This window comes from Rhinoderma darwinii, chromosome 1 (assembly GCF_050947455.1).
Source record: "Rhinoderma darwinii isolate aRhiDar2 chromosome 1, aRhiDar2.hap1, whole genome shotgun sequence".
NCBI lineage: Eukaryota > Metazoa > Chordata > Amphibia > Anura > Rhinodermatidae > Rhinoderma > Rhinoderma darwinii.
The window spans coordinates 107,835,980-107,855,490 of NC_134687.1; the positions used below are offsets into that span (position 1 = coordinate 107,835,980).

General features: G+C 43.3%; 1 protein-coding gene across 2 annotated transcripts in view; it reads left to right on the forward strand.

Moving 5' to 3' along the window:
- The window catches only part of LOC142753072 (putative ATP-dependent RNA helicase DDX60), a 178,905-nt gene that overhangs the window by 51,343 nt on the left and 108,051 nt on the right, over nucleotides 1-19,511 (forward strand). For both annotated transcript variants that reach the window (XM_075860265.1, XM_075860266.1), the window contains exons 9-13: nucleotides 6,772-6,913; nucleotides 9,214-9,366; nucleotides 13,285-13,387; nucleotides 13,479-13,594; nucleotides 16,351-16,523. In XM_075860265.1, coding sequence (XP_075716380.1) covers nucleotides 6,772-6,913; nucleotides 9,214-9,366; nucleotides 13,285-13,387; nucleotides 13,479-13,594; nucleotides 16,351-16,523 — 687 coding nt within the window. The remainder of the gene's footprint in view (nucleotides 1-6,771; nucleotides 6,914-9,213; nucleotides 9,367-13,284; nucleotides 13,388-13,478; nucleotides 13,595-16,350; nucleotides 16,524-19,511) is intronic.

The window sequence follows — 19,511 nt, forward strand, 5'->3', positions numbered from 1 at the left end:
GTAACAGTCAAAGATAACATTTATGAAGTGGTGCACTGTTGATGTGATTAGGCGTAATTGTGTGCCAGAAGGTTAAAGGAGCATGGTAGTAAGAGTTCTTGAGACCACTGATAATGCAACGCCATGATAGCCGCCACGAATGGCTGTTTAGTATGGCACACAGCGACGGGGCTTTTTTTGCAAAGTCCAGGCATTCTGGAAATAGCGGCGATCTGGACATGTCAAACATGAGTTAGCACCATACTGTGTACTGTTCCTGCCTATGTTAACTGACCCTCAATCCAGAAGATTATCGGAACAGAATGCCTGACTTGCATTTTGCCGGTATTCCCGGATTCTTCTACCAGTTTTAATATCTCCTGCATTGAGGGTTAGTTAATATATAAAGAGTTCAGATGTTAAACCCCTACTCATTTAACACTAATAACCACACAACAACAATATTTTGGCAATTAAATTTGTGGCACTGGCCACTTTTTATTTTAACACATCACACAGCTCAGCTGGGTGAATCTGACCAATTGCAGCACCTCACGTGATGGGCTGGGGCATGCCTGCCCCAGGCCCCCCTACCAACTTGGAGTCAGCGATGCCAGCGAACCTCCACTTACTCCCTCCCGAGAAATGGATGGTACACGCTGACCACCATTCGTGGTTGCCCAAGTCCGTACGAACTGGGGATCAGCCATCCAGCTTGTGTCTTTCCACAGACGAGGAATCCTACCGTGCAGGTTGGGGCTATCTCGTCATGGCCCATGGGTACCAACTCCATGTGTGTAAAGTCCCGCTATCCTGCCTTACAACTCAGAACATCACAACAAAACTTATAATAATGGCTGGGTCTTTCTTTCTTTTCCCTGAAAGAAGAAACCGTTAGCCTGCTATCCTCACCTTCCCTGCCTTAAATCCCCCTACACTACTCCACCCCTAATTCCTTCACTAAATTGTCTAAACTCCACCCCTAATTCCCTCACCCAATTACCCAGGTCCAAAACCGCCCCTTTATTGTTCCTCTACCTCTCCTCCCCAGACTACTGACACAACCAGCCATGTGGCCCGCTCCATTTTGTACAAAAAAAATCCTTAAGCTACGCTATCCCTGTTCCTATTAAACTATATAAGGTTTCCCACTACTACCCCTTTCTTCCTGGGGGGCACATGGCCCTCCTTATGGTTCTTTACAGGCACATTTCCTGTTCGTCACTCTGGCAGGAACAATATACTGTACGATGCTAACTCATGATTGACATGTCCGGATTGCCACCTCGCCGATGTGTCCAGAATACAAATTACAAATATCTGAGTGCGACGACTACCTGAAACGGTTTTGCATTTGCTGACCCATTTGCATGTGTCTTCACATTAACCTGGACCAAAGGTCCAAGTCCTTCTGACCATAGCTCAACAAACTACTACCCATCATCCTTGATAACAATGACACCATACATGATAACAATCACTCCGACCACTGCCCCCATAAAAAAACAATCAATGCATCGACAATTAAATCCATAAATGTCATCAAATTCCAACACTGTCCCCAAACATAACCACCCTTATCTTTTTAACACTTTCTTGGGCAAGTGCAACTCCAAAATCAATAGCTCCTCATTCCTTCATAATTTAAAAAAAAAAAAATTCCAGCACCTTTAACAACTTGCTATCAGCCCTCTACCCTCAACATCTGACCACTCAAAACCATCGTTATATGACAGATTAGAATCACACTCACCTTGCTTTCCTATCGCTGTGCCACTTCTCCCATTGCTTTACTGGTGGTCCTATTGTAGGCCAGTCTTCCAGGTGGTCCCGTAGTGACTGCTGAACCTGCTTCCACTGTTTTCCTCCCTAAGGGTATGTTCACACGCAAACTCAAAAACGTCTGAAAATACAGAGCTGTTTTCAAGGGAAAAGAGTCCCTCGACGATTTTCGCTGCGTTTTTCACGGACGTTTTTGGAGCTTTTTTCAATAGAAAAATGAATGAAAAACGGCTCCAAAAATGTTCCAAGAAGTGACCTACACTTCTTTTTCGCGGCCGTTTTTTTAACGCGAACGTTTTTCAAAACGGCCGCGTAAAATAATGGCCTGTCGGTACAGAACGCCGTTTTTCCCATTGAAATCAATGGGCAGATGTTTGGAGTCATTCTGCTTCCGATTTTTCGGCCGTTTTTCGGGCATTTACGGCCGAAAACACTCTGTGTGAACATACCCTAACTGCTCTTCTTGACCAGCCGCGCCGCTCCTGCAATTACAAGCACCGGCCTTGCGACGTACTAGTAACTTCATTCTTCTCTGCCTCTTCACTGCTGGAGTCGCTGATCTGCTGGGCTAGTAGCTTTCTTGTCGTCCATTCTGCCGATTAAAGATAGAGATTTCTTCTTGCTTTTCCCTTTAAGTAGAAACCTTACTTTTCTCTATTAGTAGAAACAGAGTTAGGCATCATTTACACGAGCGTAAAATACGCGCGTGCTTTTCACGTGTGTCGTACGCACCTATGTTAGTCTATGGGGCAGTGCAGACAGTCCGTGAGTTTTGCGCAGCATGAGTCTGCTGCGTAAAACTCACGACATGTTCTATATTTCGCCGTTTTTCGCGCATCACGCACCCGTTGAAGTCAATGGGTGAGTGAAAACCACGCATGCCGCACGGAAGCACTTCCGTGCGAACTGCGTGATTCGCGCAACTGCTGTCAAACTCTGAATGTAAACAGAAAAGCACCACGTGCTTTTCTGTTTACAAACATCCAGACGGAGTGTTATAATGATGGCGGCTGCGCGAAAATCACGCAGCCGCGCATCATACACTGATAACACACGCAGCTGTTAAGTGCCTTTTGCGCACGCAAAACGCCGCATTTTTTGCGTGTGCAAAAGGCACACGCTCGTGTAAATCAGGCCTTAGCCTGCTCTCCTTCACCTGCCCTGCCTTAAATCCCTCTACACTACTGCCCCCTAATCCCTTCACCCAATTTTCTTACACCTACTTCAGATCCAAAACTGTCTCCAACTTTACCTCTCCCCCAAAACTACTTGTCACTGCCATCCATGTGGCCAGCTCTATTTTGGACATAGAGAACCCTTAACCAACATTATCCCTATTCCTACTAAACAATCTGAGGTTCCCCACTACTACCCCTTTCTTCCTTGTGGCCACATGGCCCTACTTATGGTTCCTTACGGGCACTTTGCCTGTTCTTCACTCTGGCAGGGACAATATACAATACGTTGCTAACTCATGTTTGACATGCCCGGCTACCTGGGCTTTGCAGTTCCCCGTTTCTATTTCCCATAATAAACAGTGGAAAGTGGCGGCCGTCATGGCATTGCCAGTGCCATCAGTGGTTTTCAGGAGCTCCTAATCAATGTTCTCTCTAAGGGCACATTAACACGTGGCGGAATTGCTGTGGAATTCCGCTGCGGACAGTCCGCAGCGGAATTCTCCAGCGGCCGTTTTTTACATTTGTTTCTATACATTTTTAGGAAAGTTAGTTCAGACGTTGCGGAAAACTCTGCTGCGGACCATAGGCTGCGATGCGGAATTTTCAATCCACAGCATGCACTGTCTGTTGCGGAGAAGAAGCGGAATTTCACTGCGTATTTCAGCATTTGCAATGCAAAAACTGAAATCTGTGGCAAGACCGCTTTGTCTTCTGCAACGTCTGAATTACCTGTCAAATATGCAAACGTTGGTGCAGATTCGTTGCGTAATTGCCCCAAATCTGCACCAACATTTGCAGCGGAAAAACTCTGCCAAGTCTGAACGTGCCCTAAGTCTTGGCAGCTCCTGAGCGGAGCAATTAGGGAGCAGTTCTCCATCAATGGTGGGCGATCGGATGACCAAAAGTAATACCCCCAGTAAACGCTAATGTAGCGACTAAATAAGAGAATAAGAAAACTTATGTTAAATTAGTTGTAATTACTTTTTTAAATACTATAATATTACAAGTACAGCAGTAAAATAGGCAGTTATAAACACCAATTATAGACAATGAAAGAATCCCTCATTACACCACTGCCCCTTTAGATAGCGCCACACAGACCCACTGTAGATAGCACCACTCAGACCCCCCTGTAGACAGAGCCACACAGACTCCCCCTTGTAGATAGCGCCACATAGACCCCTGTAGATAGCGCCACACAGACGCCTTGTAGATAGCACCACTTAGACCCCCCTGTAGATAGCGCCACACAGACCCCCTAGTAGATAGCGCCAGACACCAGACAGACCCCCTGGAGATAGCACCTCACAGACAGACCCCCTGGAGATAGCGCCATTCAGACCCCTGGAGATAGCTCCACTCAGACCCTCCTGTAGATAGCACCACACAGACCCCCTTGTAGATAGCGCCACACAGACCCCCCCTGTAGATAGCGCCACATAGACCCCTGTAGATAGCGCCACACAGACCCCCCAGTAGATAGCGCCACACAGACCCCCCTGTAGATATCACCACACAGACCCCCCAGTGGATAGCACCACAAAGACCACCCTGTAGTGCCACACAGCCCCATGTAGATACTACCCCATGTTGATACTGTATATACTGCCACAAAGACCCCCCTTGTATATACTGCTACACAGACCCCCTTGTACATACTGCCACACAGACCCCCGTATATACTGCCACACAGCCTCCCTTGTATATACTGCCACACAGCCCCACTTGTATATACTGCCACACAGCCCCACTTGTATATACTGTCACACAGCCCCCCTTGCATATACTGCCACACAGCCCCCCTTGTATATACTGCCACACAGCCCCCTTGCATATACTGCCACACAGCCCCCCTTGCATATACTGCCACACAGCCCCCCTTGTATATACTGCCACACAGACCCCCTTGTATATGCTGCCACACAGACCCCCGTATATACTGCCACGCAGACCCTCGTATATACTGCCACACAGTCCCCACTTGTATATACTGCCACACACAGCCCCCCTTGTAGGTAGCCACACACAGCCCCCCTTGTAGATAGCCACACACAGCCCCCCTTGTAGATAGCCACACCCCCTTTAGATAGCCAAACAGCCCCCCCCCTTGTAGATAGCCACACACAGCCCGCCTTGTAAATAGCCACACACAGCCCACCTTGTAGAAAGCCACACACACCCCCCCTTCTAGATAGACACACAGCCCCCCTTCTAGATAGCACCCCCATTCCGACGTAAGTAGCGCCGCACAGCCTCCCCCCTTCCCTTGTACTTAGTGCAAACAGAGCGGAGAGCGGTACAACTCTCCGCTCTGCCTGACATGACTCACCGTCAGGAGGAGGAGGAGGTGGAGGTGGTCATGTGGCGAAGATCGGATCACTTTTGTCTGGAGTCGGTGATGGCACAGGACTGGACCAGTTCAGTCACCTGACCTCATCTCAGGTGACTGGATTGGTCCACTCCTGGCACCGACCTCACTTGCCAGCGAACAGCCTGCATGCCGTTTCTGATACTCTGGGCTATCTCCTCCCTCTCTCACCTTCTTGGAGTTTTCATTGGCTGGCCGCTCCGTGAAGGTGAGTGAGGGAGGAGATTGAGATACTTCCGCCCGTCGCACTGACAGTGCGCAGGCTTTAAAGTTCAGTGAGCGTGGGGCCGTGGAAGGTGCGCGGCCGTGCAGCCGCATACCTTATAGGGAACATTGTAATACCATGCTCCTTTTATGGTCTGGAACACCAATACACCTAACATACCAATCACATCACTATCAACAGTGCACCACTTCATAAACATTATCTTTGACTGTTACATGGAGCACATACAGCATCACTCCAGAGATACAATTTAACTAAAGGAGGGGTCGGAACTCCAACTGGTGCCTCTCACAGTGGTTTGGAGCATACACTTTTCATTGCTCCATACTATAACAGTGACATGGAGTGCTAGATGACTCATAATTGTTGAACTAACGCATAAATGCCAACATTGGACATTAACAGCTTTGCTTAATTTCAGCCACACAAATTGTCAATACAAATAACCACATGTTCACATCCCAGCAGCATTGAGACATGAATATATGTAATTTGGGTGAATAGGGGTTCCTCTGTGTCATGGTTATTACACACGGGTGTACATACCATAAAGGCAGACAATGCTACTGGATTTGGGACTTTTATAGAGAGGGAGTCCAGCCCTGGTTAGTCCCTTCCCCTTTTGAGCCTTGGCGAGAAGCTTTGTAGGACTTGCCTCTTCGGAGTACCTGCATTGTTAGCAAATCTGTCTTGGATGGCAAATCCTAGCATTATAGTGAGAGCCCATATTTATCTTTGTTTTGGAGCCCTTTGTCTGTATGAATGTCTTTGCTATTATTGGCTTACCACTGCCGATAACCATTACACACAGGGTCGGACTGGCCCGCCAGAGAACCATAGGATCTTTCGGTGGGCCCAGGCTCTGACAAAATAATGGGCCTTAAAGGTCCAGCAGAAGACAACCCCATTTGGAGCTCTTTGGAGCCAACCGCTTACCACTAGGGTCTATTTATTATGGATTCACATATTACCTATTAGAATTTATTGATAATACATCCTATATGTACAATGATAACAACAAGGACTATAATCATATTAAAAGTAGACATGTACATGTTCTATTTAGATGGAGGGAGGGCCCTTACAATTATCTCCTCTGGTGGGCCCAAGGAACCACAGTCCGACTCTGACACCAGTAACTTTTTGTGGTACAATAATATGCATGTTATTTAGGTATCAGATAAACTAATAAAATCTACTCTCTGATTATTGTTTTTATTAACAATATTTTTTCCTAGTACACTCTATGTGCAGATTTTGCATTGACCCAGATGAGAGATCACAGCAATATTAAGATTGACTGGACCTATGTCTCTGATATAAGTGATGATTTACTGCTAACAAACATTGTATATTACTGTGAAAAAGAGGACTCCACAGGTATGTATGTACCATAATGCAGAATACACTTAAATGTTGAACAAACGTTATGTCATGGTGAAAAATGCCAAATAAAACAAACAAAAATAAAAAAATAAGCCTTTTAATATCTAAACTTTGTGTGTACCTATTGTGTCAGTCTTTTCTTCTCTTTTAGGGATTGTTCACACAAGACAGTATTGGTTTGAGATTTTCATGCATTTTATTCTTGCCAAAACTGGGTTTGGTTCCAAAAAAAAGGTCCATTGTATTCTCCCTTAGAAGCATTGACAACAAAATCTTTGTAAAGGCTTAGTCCACATCAATAGGGTAGTCGACTATGGTATAGATTCTGCCAAAAAAAACCTGAAACCTTACGGAACGGAGACAAATGGAAAACATGAGCAACGGAAACATTACCATTGAAATCAATGGTAATGCCAACGGAAAGCTATGGTTTCCATTTGGCTTTCCGTTCATGGAAAGGTCTGACGGAACCCATGAACGGAAACCCGACGCAGATGTGAACAAAGCCTAAGGCCACTTTCACACAGCAGTATTTTGCTTCAGTATTTGGAATCTACAAAGAGAAACACTATAATGGAAAAATTTGTACTTCCGTGTTTGGACCCACTCCTAGTTTTGGCTACCAAATACCGAAGCAAAATACTGACCAAAATACTGGCGAGTAAAAGTGGCCTAATGTGAAATACTTTTAGCAGATATTTCTGTGACTTTCCCATTAATTTGAGTGGAGCTTGTAGAAATCAATACACATATTGCAGAAACAACTCTTTCAGATGTATGGAACTGATTTTCAGTTGTTGAAATTTCTGCAACAGATCTGCTGCGAGTGTACTTACCCTAAGGCCTTTTTCACACAGTGCAGATTTGCTCCAAATTTTGCATGCATTTTTTTTAAATGTTGAAACTAGAATTTGATCCAGGGGGACCTATAAGGACTTCTTTTATATATTTCTTCTGTTTAGGTTCCGTTCCTGGTTTTGGCTTAAAAAATACATGCACAATTTGCAACAAATCTGCACTGTGTGAACAAGGTCTAATTGTACAAAACTTATTATCTATACAGTTAGGCTAGGAACACACAGGGCGGATACGATGTGTAAAAGTAGAGTATCCATCCTGGAAACCGCAGGGCATTCCGCCCGAAACACTGCAGCAAATTATGGTGCCGTTTTTTTGGGCGGAATGGCCGCTGTGGATATACTGCAGGAAAAAAAGAGTTTATACTTACCCCCGGGCGTTGTCATAGCGACGCGTCCCTCTGATCACAGTACAGCCCGGCGTTCTTGGATGACGCTGTAGTCCATGTGACTGCTACAGCCTTTGATTGGCTGCGGCAGTCACATGGGATGAAATGTCATCCCAGGAGGCCAGACTGTGCTCAGAACAGAGGATGGCGTCGCTATGACAATGTCCGGGTGTAAGTATAAACTTTTTTATCATTTGAAATACAAAAAAAATAATTTTTTTCAGTTGTCATTTTTATGGAAGAATCACAGCGTTCCCACCGCAAAAGTCGCAACACATGGCTCTTTGTTGCGGGTTTTTCCTCCCCATTGAATTCAATGGGGAAACTCCGCAACAGAAGAGCAGCTATTCCGCAGCATTAAAAAAGGATTAAAAAACCGCACCGCAGGTAAATTTATGAACGGTGTTTTGGCTGATATTTTCCGCTGGTTAGGGATGAGATTAGTTCAAATCGCATCCACACTGCTGCTACGGTACTACGCTGCAGATTTTCCGCAATGAAATCCGTTGCCAAAAATCTGCAGTATATACGCTGTGTGTGTTCCTACCCTTAGGGTATGTTCACACGAGGGCGTCCGTTACGGCTGAAATTACGGGGATGTTTCAGCCTGAAAACATCCCCGTAATTTCAGCCATAACGGCATGTGCAGGCTCTTGAACGCCGCGTCAATTACGGCCGTAATTGGCGCCGCTATTCATTGGAGTGAATGAAGAACGGCTCCAATTATGGCCAAAGAAGTGACAGGTCACTTCTTTGACGCGGGCGTCTAGTTACGCGCCGTCATTTGACAGCGGCGCGTAAATATACGCCTCGTGTGAACAGACAAACGTCTGCCCATTGCTTTCAATGGGCAGATGTTTGTCAGCGCTATTGAGGCGCTATTTTCAGACGTAATTCGGGGCAAAAACGCCCGAATTACGTCCGTAAATAGACCGTGTGAACATACCCTTAGACAAAAGGATAGGACATTATTTAAAATGGTGGAAAAAAAAAATACATGGAAGATGGAACTTCAAATTATTGCCTTAATCATTGTGTTTTCTTAAAGACTTTAAATTGGAATTTGGTGATGAAATAAATCAACTCTATAAATGCCTCTGGGAGACAGCATTGATATTAGTCCCTAAAAGTCAACATTTGCAGTCCTATGAACTCCGAAAGACATCAAAACCTTTTCTTTCCCAGGACTCATCTGTACAAGGTATGTGACTGATGTCAGTACTTCTTGCCTAGTCTAGCACTTCTGACAATGCCTCCAGTGTATTGTACTACACGTGTGAGGGTTTATTTTTTTTGCGGTGGAAGTTGTAGTTTTTAATGGCACCATTTAAAGTACCATATAATGTACTGTAAAACGTAAAAAAAAACAACTGTGCGGTAATAACAACAACTTAACTTTATTCTGCGACTGGATATGATTAGGGTGATACCAAATTTATATAGGTTTTATTTATATTTTACCACTTTTACAAAGAAAAAACGATTCTTAAAAAAAAAAAAAAAAATTGCTGTGTTTCACCACATTCTGAGAGCCATATTTTTTATTTTTTTTTGGTTGGTTGATTAACCGGTGTTAGGGCTTATTTTTTGCGGGACGAGCTGTAGTTTTTTTTGGCACACCCAATATTGTGATCACTTTCTATCAAATATTTATTTTGCGCTTAGGTGACCAAAAAACATTAGGTGTTTTGAAAAAAAAAATGTATACGCCGTTCACCGTGCAAGTTAAATAATGGTATATTGTAATAGATTGGACTTTTACGGATGCGGCGATACCAATTTTGTTTCTTTTTTTTAACTTTAAGGGTATGTTCACACGCTTAGCAAAATACATCTGAAAATACGGAGCTGTTTTCAAGGGAAAACAGCTTCTGATTTTCAGGCGGTTTTTAGCAACTCTTGTTTTTTGCGGCGATTTTTATGGCCGTTTTTGGAGCTGTTTTTCTATGAAGAGTCAATGAAAAACGGCTCCAAAAATGGCTCAAGAAGTGACATGCACTTCTTTTTCACAGGCGTTTTTTTTACGCCCCGTTTTTTGAAAATGAGGCATAAAAAAACTCCCTATGTGTCATCAGCATATGATGCATGGCTGCGTGATTTTCGCCCAGCCGCCATCATTATGACACACTGCTTTTATGTTTGTAAACAGAAAAGCACGTGGTGCTTTTCTGTTTCCATTCATAGTTTTGACTACTGTAGCGCGCATCACGCGCGGCACACGGAAGTGCGTCTGTGTGCCGTGCGCGGTTTTCACGCACCCATTGACTTCAATGGGTGCGTGATGCGTGAAAAACGGGAAAATGTAGAACATGTCATGAGTTTTACGCAGCGTGAAAATCACTGCCAGTCTGAACGGCCCCATTGACTAACATAGGTCCGTGCAACGCGCGTGAAAATCACGCACGTAGCACGGACGTATTATAGAGTCGTCTGAATAAGCCCTTAGAGTATGTTAGACCGCTGTTTTCAGGCGTACTTCGGGGCATAAACGCCTCGAAGTATGCCTGAAAATACGGTAGCTAGATACCTACAAACATTTGCCCATTGAATTCAATGGAGAAAACGGTGTTTCGTTCAGACATGGCGTTTTTTTTCACCGCCGTTTTAAAAAAATGTCGCGTAAAAAAACGCCCTGTAAAAAGAAGCAGGATGTCACTTCTTGAGCCGTTTTTGGAGCTGTTTTTCATTGTGTCAATGGAAAAACAGCTCCAGAAACGGCTCCAAAGAACCATGACAAACATCGGAGGCCATCGATCGTGTTGCAGGGGGCTGATGGGCTGTCAGAGGGGGCCACCTCCTTCTAACGGTTTAAATGCTGCTGTCGCTATTGACATAGAAATTTAACTAGTTAAACGGCCAGGAACAGAGCAATCGCTGTTTCTGGCCGTTAGAGCAGCGTGTCAGGTGTGATACACAGCTGACACCTGTAGCGTATGGAGCGGGCTGAGCCGCGTATGGAGCGCGTGAGTCCGCTCCAAACATCACTCCCCTCTGCTCCATGACATTCATTTTCCTCATGTGTCGGGGAAGGGTTAATTCTCCTGTGCATAGTGAAGGCAAATTTGTGTACATTGTGTAAAATATAACGTCACTATAGCATCAATGACCAAATACCTTATTTCAGTTTTAAATGTACACTACATGGCCAAAATATTTGAACACCTGAGCATCACAACTATATGAGCATGTTGTACATCTCATTCCAAAACCATGGGCGTTAATATGAAGTTAGGCCACATTTTGCAGCTATAACAGCCTCCAGTCTTCTGGGAAGGCTTTTCCAAAGATTTTGGAGAGAGCATTTGTGAGGACAGGCACTGATGTTGGACAAGGTTTGGCTCACTATTGGAGTTCCAATTCATCCCAAAGGTGTTAAATGGGGTTGAGGTCAGGGTTCTATGCAGGCCACGCGAGTACTTCCACATCAAACCATGTCTTTATGGACCTCGCTTGTTGAACAAAGGCACAGTTATGCGGGAACAGGAAAGGACCTACCTCAAACTATTATCACAAAGTTGAAAGCATATCATTTATCTAAAATGTCTTTGTATGCTGTAGCATTAACATTACCCTTCATTGGAAATAAGTGGCCTAGCCCAAACCATGGAAAAATAGCCCCAGACCATTATTCCTCCTCCACCGTTTTATGCACTATGCATTCCCGTAGGTAGCGTCCTCCTGGCAACTGCCGAAACCAGATTCATCAAACAGACTGTAAAACATGATGAATCACTCCAGAGAACATGTTTCTACTGCTCCAGAGAACAGTGACGACGTGCTTTACATAACTCCAGCTGATGTGTGGCATTGTGCATGGTGATCTTAGGATTGTGCACAGCTGATCAACCATTGAAACCCATTTCATAAAGCTCCTGACACACAGTTCTTGTGCAAATGTAACTTCTAGATGCAGTTTGGAGCTCGGTAGTGAGGGATGCAACAGAGCATAGGCGATTTTTATGCGCCATGTGATTTAGCATTGAGCGGCCGCGCTATCTGGCTTACTGCTGCGTGACTGAGCTGTTCTTACCCCTCGATGCTTCCATTTCATAATAATAGCACTTACAAGTGACAGGGGCAGATCTAGCATCTAGCAGATGAGAAATCTTCTCTAACTTGTCGCGCATTGCCATCGAAGGCAGCACGTAATTTAATAGCTTTCTTCACAGGATCCGTGCCATTAACCCATTAATTTATATGGGGTGGGCGAGAAGAGAATAATCCTACTCTATCAGTCAAACTGGAGAACTGTTAAAAACAGCAGTACCCACTGTAGAGGACACCGTGTTCATGCATTACACTAACAGACCATTCATTTACATCGGCATTGTGGAATACATCATTGCTGTAGGGGAATTAGTGCTCAACGTCCGGTTTACTGCTAATATCAGCTGAGGATCAGCTTATTGTTTGAGGACCTCTAAGAGACGCTTATCCAAACAGGACTTTGAGATAGACCCCTTCACCTCAAGGTATCTAATAGTGGTCTTGAGAAAAATAGGCCAAAGTGTACTATTGCACATTCTAAGCAGCCCCCTGAACTCCCAAACCTAGAAAGCACTCTCTCTACAAAATTGAGTGATTTACCAATTTGAACTATATAGCTGCATCCACGGCACCTTACTAAATTTGTTAGGTGCTTTAAGTTTAACTGGTCTTTCCTGGTGACAGACTCCCGTTAAAGGGCAACTAAATGTTTGACAAACTTCTGACATGTCATAAGCTAACGGTTTAAATGCTGCTGTCGCTATTGACATCGGCATTTAACTAGTTGTGAGCGCTCAGCCGCTTTTTGTATGGGCTTAATAGAAAGTCTATGAGTCACAGGAGCGTTTCTGCCGCTTCGTTTGAGCGATTGGTGGGGATCTCAATGCTCGGACCCCCACCAATCAAAACTTCTGACATGTCATAGTTTGTCAAACGTTTAGTTACACTTTAAGCTTCCCTTTGTCATCATCAAAACTTCATTACACATCGCTATCACTAATAGACATGGGACTATGAAGATGGGAGGTTAACTTGTCCATACGTTTTCTATATTTTTATTTAACAACTGTAGATATTAATAATATATTTTATTATTTATAAATCATTCTTTGTATAATTTTATTTTACCAAGTTGAAAAGAAGAAAGTTCTCCCTGTCGGGCTGATACCAATACAATCTGATGTCATTGAAGATTATGCTGGAGATATGATAAAGGAACTACCAGTATTAAGCAGGTATACAGATCTGTAGAGACTAAGGTTGGGCTCTTCACTTTCATAACTGATTTAAAATACATTTATTTCATTTTATTGTTTTATTATTTAGTGATGACCCACGTATTCCCTGCTTGATGAACGTAGAAACGTATGACGAACTATTGCACTGGCACATAGAACGCCCACTAAGTGATGATTATGACAGAACCAAGTGCGACTTTAATGGTAACTAAAATTCTAAAAGAAAAATAATGAAAAACATATATGACATTAATTTTAAGTCGTTTTAAGTCATTACTCTTTAGTCTATTGTATATACAATGTATTTATTACACATAAGATTTGAGTTAAAATGTATCCCTTAAAGATGCAGCCAGTTTTAATTTTTTAATTTTTGTTTTTCTCTCTCTGCCTTCCAAGAGCCATAACTTTTTTATTTTTCTGTCCACATTGCTGTTTGGGATTGTTATTTGCGTAACGTGTTGTAATTTTTAATGGCATCATGTACCACCAATGTCCTAAGAAACTTGAAAAAATTATTTTGTCTGGTTTAATAGAAAAAAACAGCTCCATTGTTTTTTGGGTTTTGATTTTTTGGGTTTTGATTTTACGTCGTTCACCACGAAGTAAAAATTATGTTAACTTTATTCTGTATGACATGTTTATGGTTTAGGACATCTTCATTTTATTTTGTTTTACTACATTTACAAAATGAAAATAATTTGTAAAACAATAAAAAGTTTTTTTGTCGCCATAGTCTGAGAACTATAATTTGTCATATTTTTCCAGCGATGCAGCTGTTCAAGGGCTTATTTGTTGCGTAGCTGTAGTTTTTATTGGTACAATTTTGGGGTAGATATGACTTTTTGATCACTTTTTATTAAACTTTTTTATTTGGAGTCGTGTTCACCATGCGGAATAAATAACGTTACAGTGTAACAAAGCCTTAGTTACCATTTAGACCCCATTTTATTAGTTATCAATGCAGAAATCCACGTAACTTTTTCTTGCAACTTTATAAGGGCATGTTCAGATTTGGCGGAAATTCTCCACTGCGGATGATGCTGCAAGTTTGCGACAATTACGCAACTAATCTGCTGCAAAATTTGTATATTTCCAGAAGAGGCGGATTTCACAGCGAACTTGCAGTAGGGCTGAAATCTGCAGTGAAAATGCATGAAATGCTTCTCTGCAACAGACTGAGCATGCTGTGAAATGTAAATTCCACACTGCAAGCTATTTTCCACAACGTCTGCGCTAAGTTATCTAATTATTAGCAATAGAAACCAAAAATAAAAAGTATGCTGTGTATTTCCACTGCGTCCTGTCTGCTGCGGATTTCCGCAGCAAATCCGCCACATCTGAACATGCACTTATACTTTTCTTTAGGTGTCATTCTGTGGTACACAGGGCCATGACAAAGAGGCACCTGCCTATGGCGTTCCAACACAACTTATGGATTAAAAAAAAAATTACGCTATGCTTTTAAATTTCTTTCCAGCAAGACAACAAACGAAAAAATAAATTCAAAGCTTTACAGGAATGGCTTGAAACAACTATTATAAAAAAAATATATAGTATCCTCATTTGCAAAGCTAAGGCCTCGTTCACTTCTGCGTTGAGGTCCCGTTCTGACGTTCCGTCTGAGCTTTCTGTCAGAACAGGACCCTGAACAGACACAAACTGACACCGATGGAAACCAGAGGTTTCCGTTTCCATCACCATTGATTTCAATGGTGACGGATCCGGTGCCCATGGTTTCCCGTTTATCTCTGTTGTGCACCGGATCCGTAGTTTTGCCTGAACCAATAGCGTAGTCGACTCCATTTGTGTCAGTTTGTGTCTATTCAGGGTCCCGTTCTGACGGAAAGCTCCGACGGAACGTCAGAACGGGACCACAACGCAGATGTGAACGAGGCCTAATAGAGATTTATTTACACAGACACACGGATACAACCTCTGCCACAGACGTCTTTACTAAATACTGACTGGACCACGGTGAATAGTAAGGGTATGTTCACATGGGGTGGATACGCTGCGTAAAAGCACACAGCATATCCTCCCTAGTGCCTGCAGGGAATTCCAGCCGAAAAACCGCAACAAATTGTGGTGCAGTTTTTCGACCGGAAGGTCTGCTGCGGAAAACAGCGAGTAAAAAAGGTCTATACTTACCCGTAGCCATGGCAACGCGTCCCTCTGTCATCCTGCAACCAGGCCTCCTGGGAGGATGTTTCTTCCAATGTGACCACTGCAGCCTGTAATTGGCTGCACCAGTCACATGGGATGTAATGTCATCCCTGGAGGCCGGGCTGGACGCAGAAGCAGAGAGATCTGGGTAAGTATAATTTTTGTGAGTTGCGATTTTTGCAGCGGAATTGCAGCTTTTCTGCCGCAAAAATCGCAGCATCTATTTGTTGCGGCTGTTACCTCCCCATTGAATTCAATGGGGAAAACCCGCAACAGAAAACAAGCGAATCCGCAACACGCCACGAAAAATGCTTTGTCTGCCTCCCATTGATGTCAATGGGAGGTCAGATACGGAAATGCCTGAAGAAAGGGCATGTCGCTTATTGCTCGCGGGAAAAAACGCCTCTGCCTCCCATTGAAATCAATGGGAGGCGATTTCTGCAGTTTTTTGTCGCGGTTTCCGCGACAGAAAACTCAGTGGGAACAGGGCCTAAGAGTATATTTACATATAGCAGATTTGTTGCCGGAATTTCTGCCATTCAGTTGTATGGAGTGGATTTTTCAGTCACAGAAATTTCTGGAACAAATCTGCCGCTCTTAATTATACAGTGACTCATTCAATTATTTCTAACTGTTTTCGATTCAATGTTATTACGCAATAAAACAAAAAAAACTTTCTATAGGCACCATATATGTAGCCTCCGAAAAAAAGCTTAAACTATAACATTGCAAATAATAGAATCTAATCACCCTTTTTTTTTATTATACTAAAATTATTATTATATTCTTGACAGACAGAGTGAAGGATAAGTGGGAACTACGAAATTATCAAAAACTACAGACCATTCAACACTACTATGGACAATCGTTAGGTGTGAAAGCACCTAAGCAAATTATTTTGCAGACTGACCAACCAGAAGAGAAAAGTTCCGCTCATAAGGCTGTTATAAGGAAAAAGGAGCCCCAGGTGAGTTTATGAATAAAAGTTGATTACAAAAATGTATTAAAAATATATTTTTGTTGCATTAAGTAAAACCAGTGAAGCAATTTTTTTTATTACTATATGAGAAGCAGAATTGCCAAAATGGTTTTACTCACTGGGAATGAATATTATAAAAAAAAATTGGGCATCTATTGCATATATCAGTGCTAATTTTAGTAGGTGCTATAGACCAAAAAAAATAAAATTAATTATAGAAAATAATGAAAGCAAAATATCACAATAAACATTCAGTTGTAGATTAAAAAGTTTCAACCTATGTAGTAAAAGCATTCAGAATAAATATATTTAGTAATCTATATAATCTCTATAAAATATTTATATTGTTGCTAAATAAAATGACCACAGATAATATATTGATCGCACATATTTATTTATAAGGGCATGGCCAGACGTGGCGGAATTGCCGTGGAATTCCGCAGCGGACAGTCCCCAGTGGAATTCTCCAGCTGCCGTTTTTTACATTTGTTTCAATAAATTTTTAGGCAAGTTAGTTCAGACATTGCGGAAAACTCCGCTGCGGACCATAGGCTGCGGTGCGGAATTTGGTGTCCGCAGCATACACTGGCTGTTGCGGACTTGATGCGTACTTGTGGCAGAATTTCCATTGACTTCAATGGAGTTGAAAAATTACGCAATGAAATCCGCAGATGTTATGTGTTGCGTCGCGGATTGGTTTTACGAACAGGATATTTCATCATTCTGGCTGGACCTATGTGTTTCGAGGTCTATAGCCAGACTGAGATGGAATGTTTTAAAAGAGAGCAGGATGTACTCTTCACCTGAATCCGCAACGGAATCTGCAACACAGATTATGTGCGGCATTGATGCGGACAGTGTCTGCAGAAATACGCCACGTGTGGCCATGCCCTTAGGGTAACACTCCTATATATTGGCATTCAGGAGTATAAACTTAAAAAAATACTTTTATATATGTATATGCTAAAGTACATTTGCTGGTATACAGTTTAAATGCACATACCACTGCCCTTCATAGATTTTCACTTTTATGATATTTTCATTGACCAGGAAGCTCTCCTGGCAGGACTCACCATCCACATATTTCTCCATTGGAAACTAGGATTAAAATGTTACTGTTTGCCATTTATATATGACAGCAATGTATGAACTATTTGTACAATTGTTGGGATTGGATGTCAGAATGTGCAGATTATATAGAGTTAGGGAATTGGCCGCTGTCTGAGCAGTGGAGTGAGTTTCCCACCCGTTTCCACATCAGGTATTCTCTACAATTTTCATCTCCTTCCAGTGTTTCAGTGACGTATCTTGGGCCCACCAAAGGAAATTATTCTGTGGGCCTGCTATCAATCTGGGCAGAATATATGCATGTCTACTTATAAAAACATCTTAAATAATTATTGGATACACAGGTCATATATCATTAATAAATTCTTATAAGGTTTTTATGAATCAACCCAAAAAATTGTCCCTAGCACAAAGTTAATGGTTTCCAATCAATTCCACCTGGGGTTGTCTTCTGCTGGACCTTTGGGGTTTATTATGGTGTCAGAACCTGGGACCCACAGTAGGATCTTCTGGTACTCTGGTGGGCCAGTTTGACCCTGCCTCCTCGTTTGCCTAGATACATGTAAAGGATCTGCCAGACACAGCTTCTGTGTCGACGCCCGTGGTTACTCAGTCTGCACCTGCTCCTAAGTCTGATAGAGTGACTCAATCTTCTACCACTCGGGCTGGGAGGCTGAGAAGTGGGAGAGCCTATCACAGCCTGGCCATACGGAGCTAGCTCCCGCCCTCTGTCTATTTATACCTTCGTTTCCTTCTTCTCCTTTGCCTCTGCTGGTGATTCTGCTGGTTTCCTGGCTCTGCTGCTGCTGCTTGTACTATTTGTCCTCTGCTTCATACTGACCCTGGCTTTACTGACTACTCTCTTGCTCTGCGTTTGGTACCTCGTACACTCCTGGTTTGACTCGGCTCGTTCACTACTCTTGTTGCTCACGGTGTTGCCGTGGGCATCTGCCCCTTTTCCCTTAGCTTCTTTGTACCCTTGTCTGTCTGTCTGTCTGTCTGTCGTGCACATAGTGAGAATAGGGACCGTCGCCCAGTTGTACGCCGTCGCCTAGGACGGGCCATTGCAAGTAGGCAGGGACTGAGTGGCGGGTAGATTAGGGCTCACCTGTCTGTCTCCCTACCCCATCATTACAATACAGTATTCGACTGCTCCTACCTGACAGTACTGGGGAATTTTTTAACAAATATCCGTCCTGACAGTCTCCTCAGACTCCCAGGTCCAAACTATATTTCTTCCTAATGAGATAAGGAATATCCAAGAGATCTAATAGATCGTCATTTTCAAGGGGTTGTCTGAAATTAATCTTTTTTTATTTAGCTCTCTAAGGGCATGGCCAGACGTGGCGTGTTTCTGCCGCCACTGTCCGCATCAATGCCGCACATAATCTGCGTTGCAAATTCTGTTGCGGCTTTGCCTAAAATGTGCAGGAAATTGATGCGGATTAGCCGTTGCGTATTCAGGTGAAAGTACTTCCCTTCTCTCTATCAGCGCATGATAGAGAGAAGGGACAGCCCGAAATTCATACTTACCCGGCCGTTGCCTTGGTGACGCGTCCCTCTTTCGACATCCAGCCTGACCTCCCTGGATGACGCGGCAGTCCATGTGACCACTGCAGCCTGTGATTGGCCTGTGATTGGCTGCAGCCGTCACTTGGACTGAAACGTCATCCCGGGAGGCCGGACTGGAGGAAGACTGTCACTGTCCGCATCAATGCCGCACATAATCTGTGTTGCAGATTCTGTTGCGGCTTTGCCTAAAATGTGCAGGAAATTGATGCGGATTAGCCGTTGCATATTCAGGTGAAAGTACTTCCCTTCTCCTTATCAGCGCATGATAGAGAGAAGGGATAGCCCTTTCCCTAGTAAAAGTAAAAGAAATTCATACTTACCCGGCCGTTGCCTTGG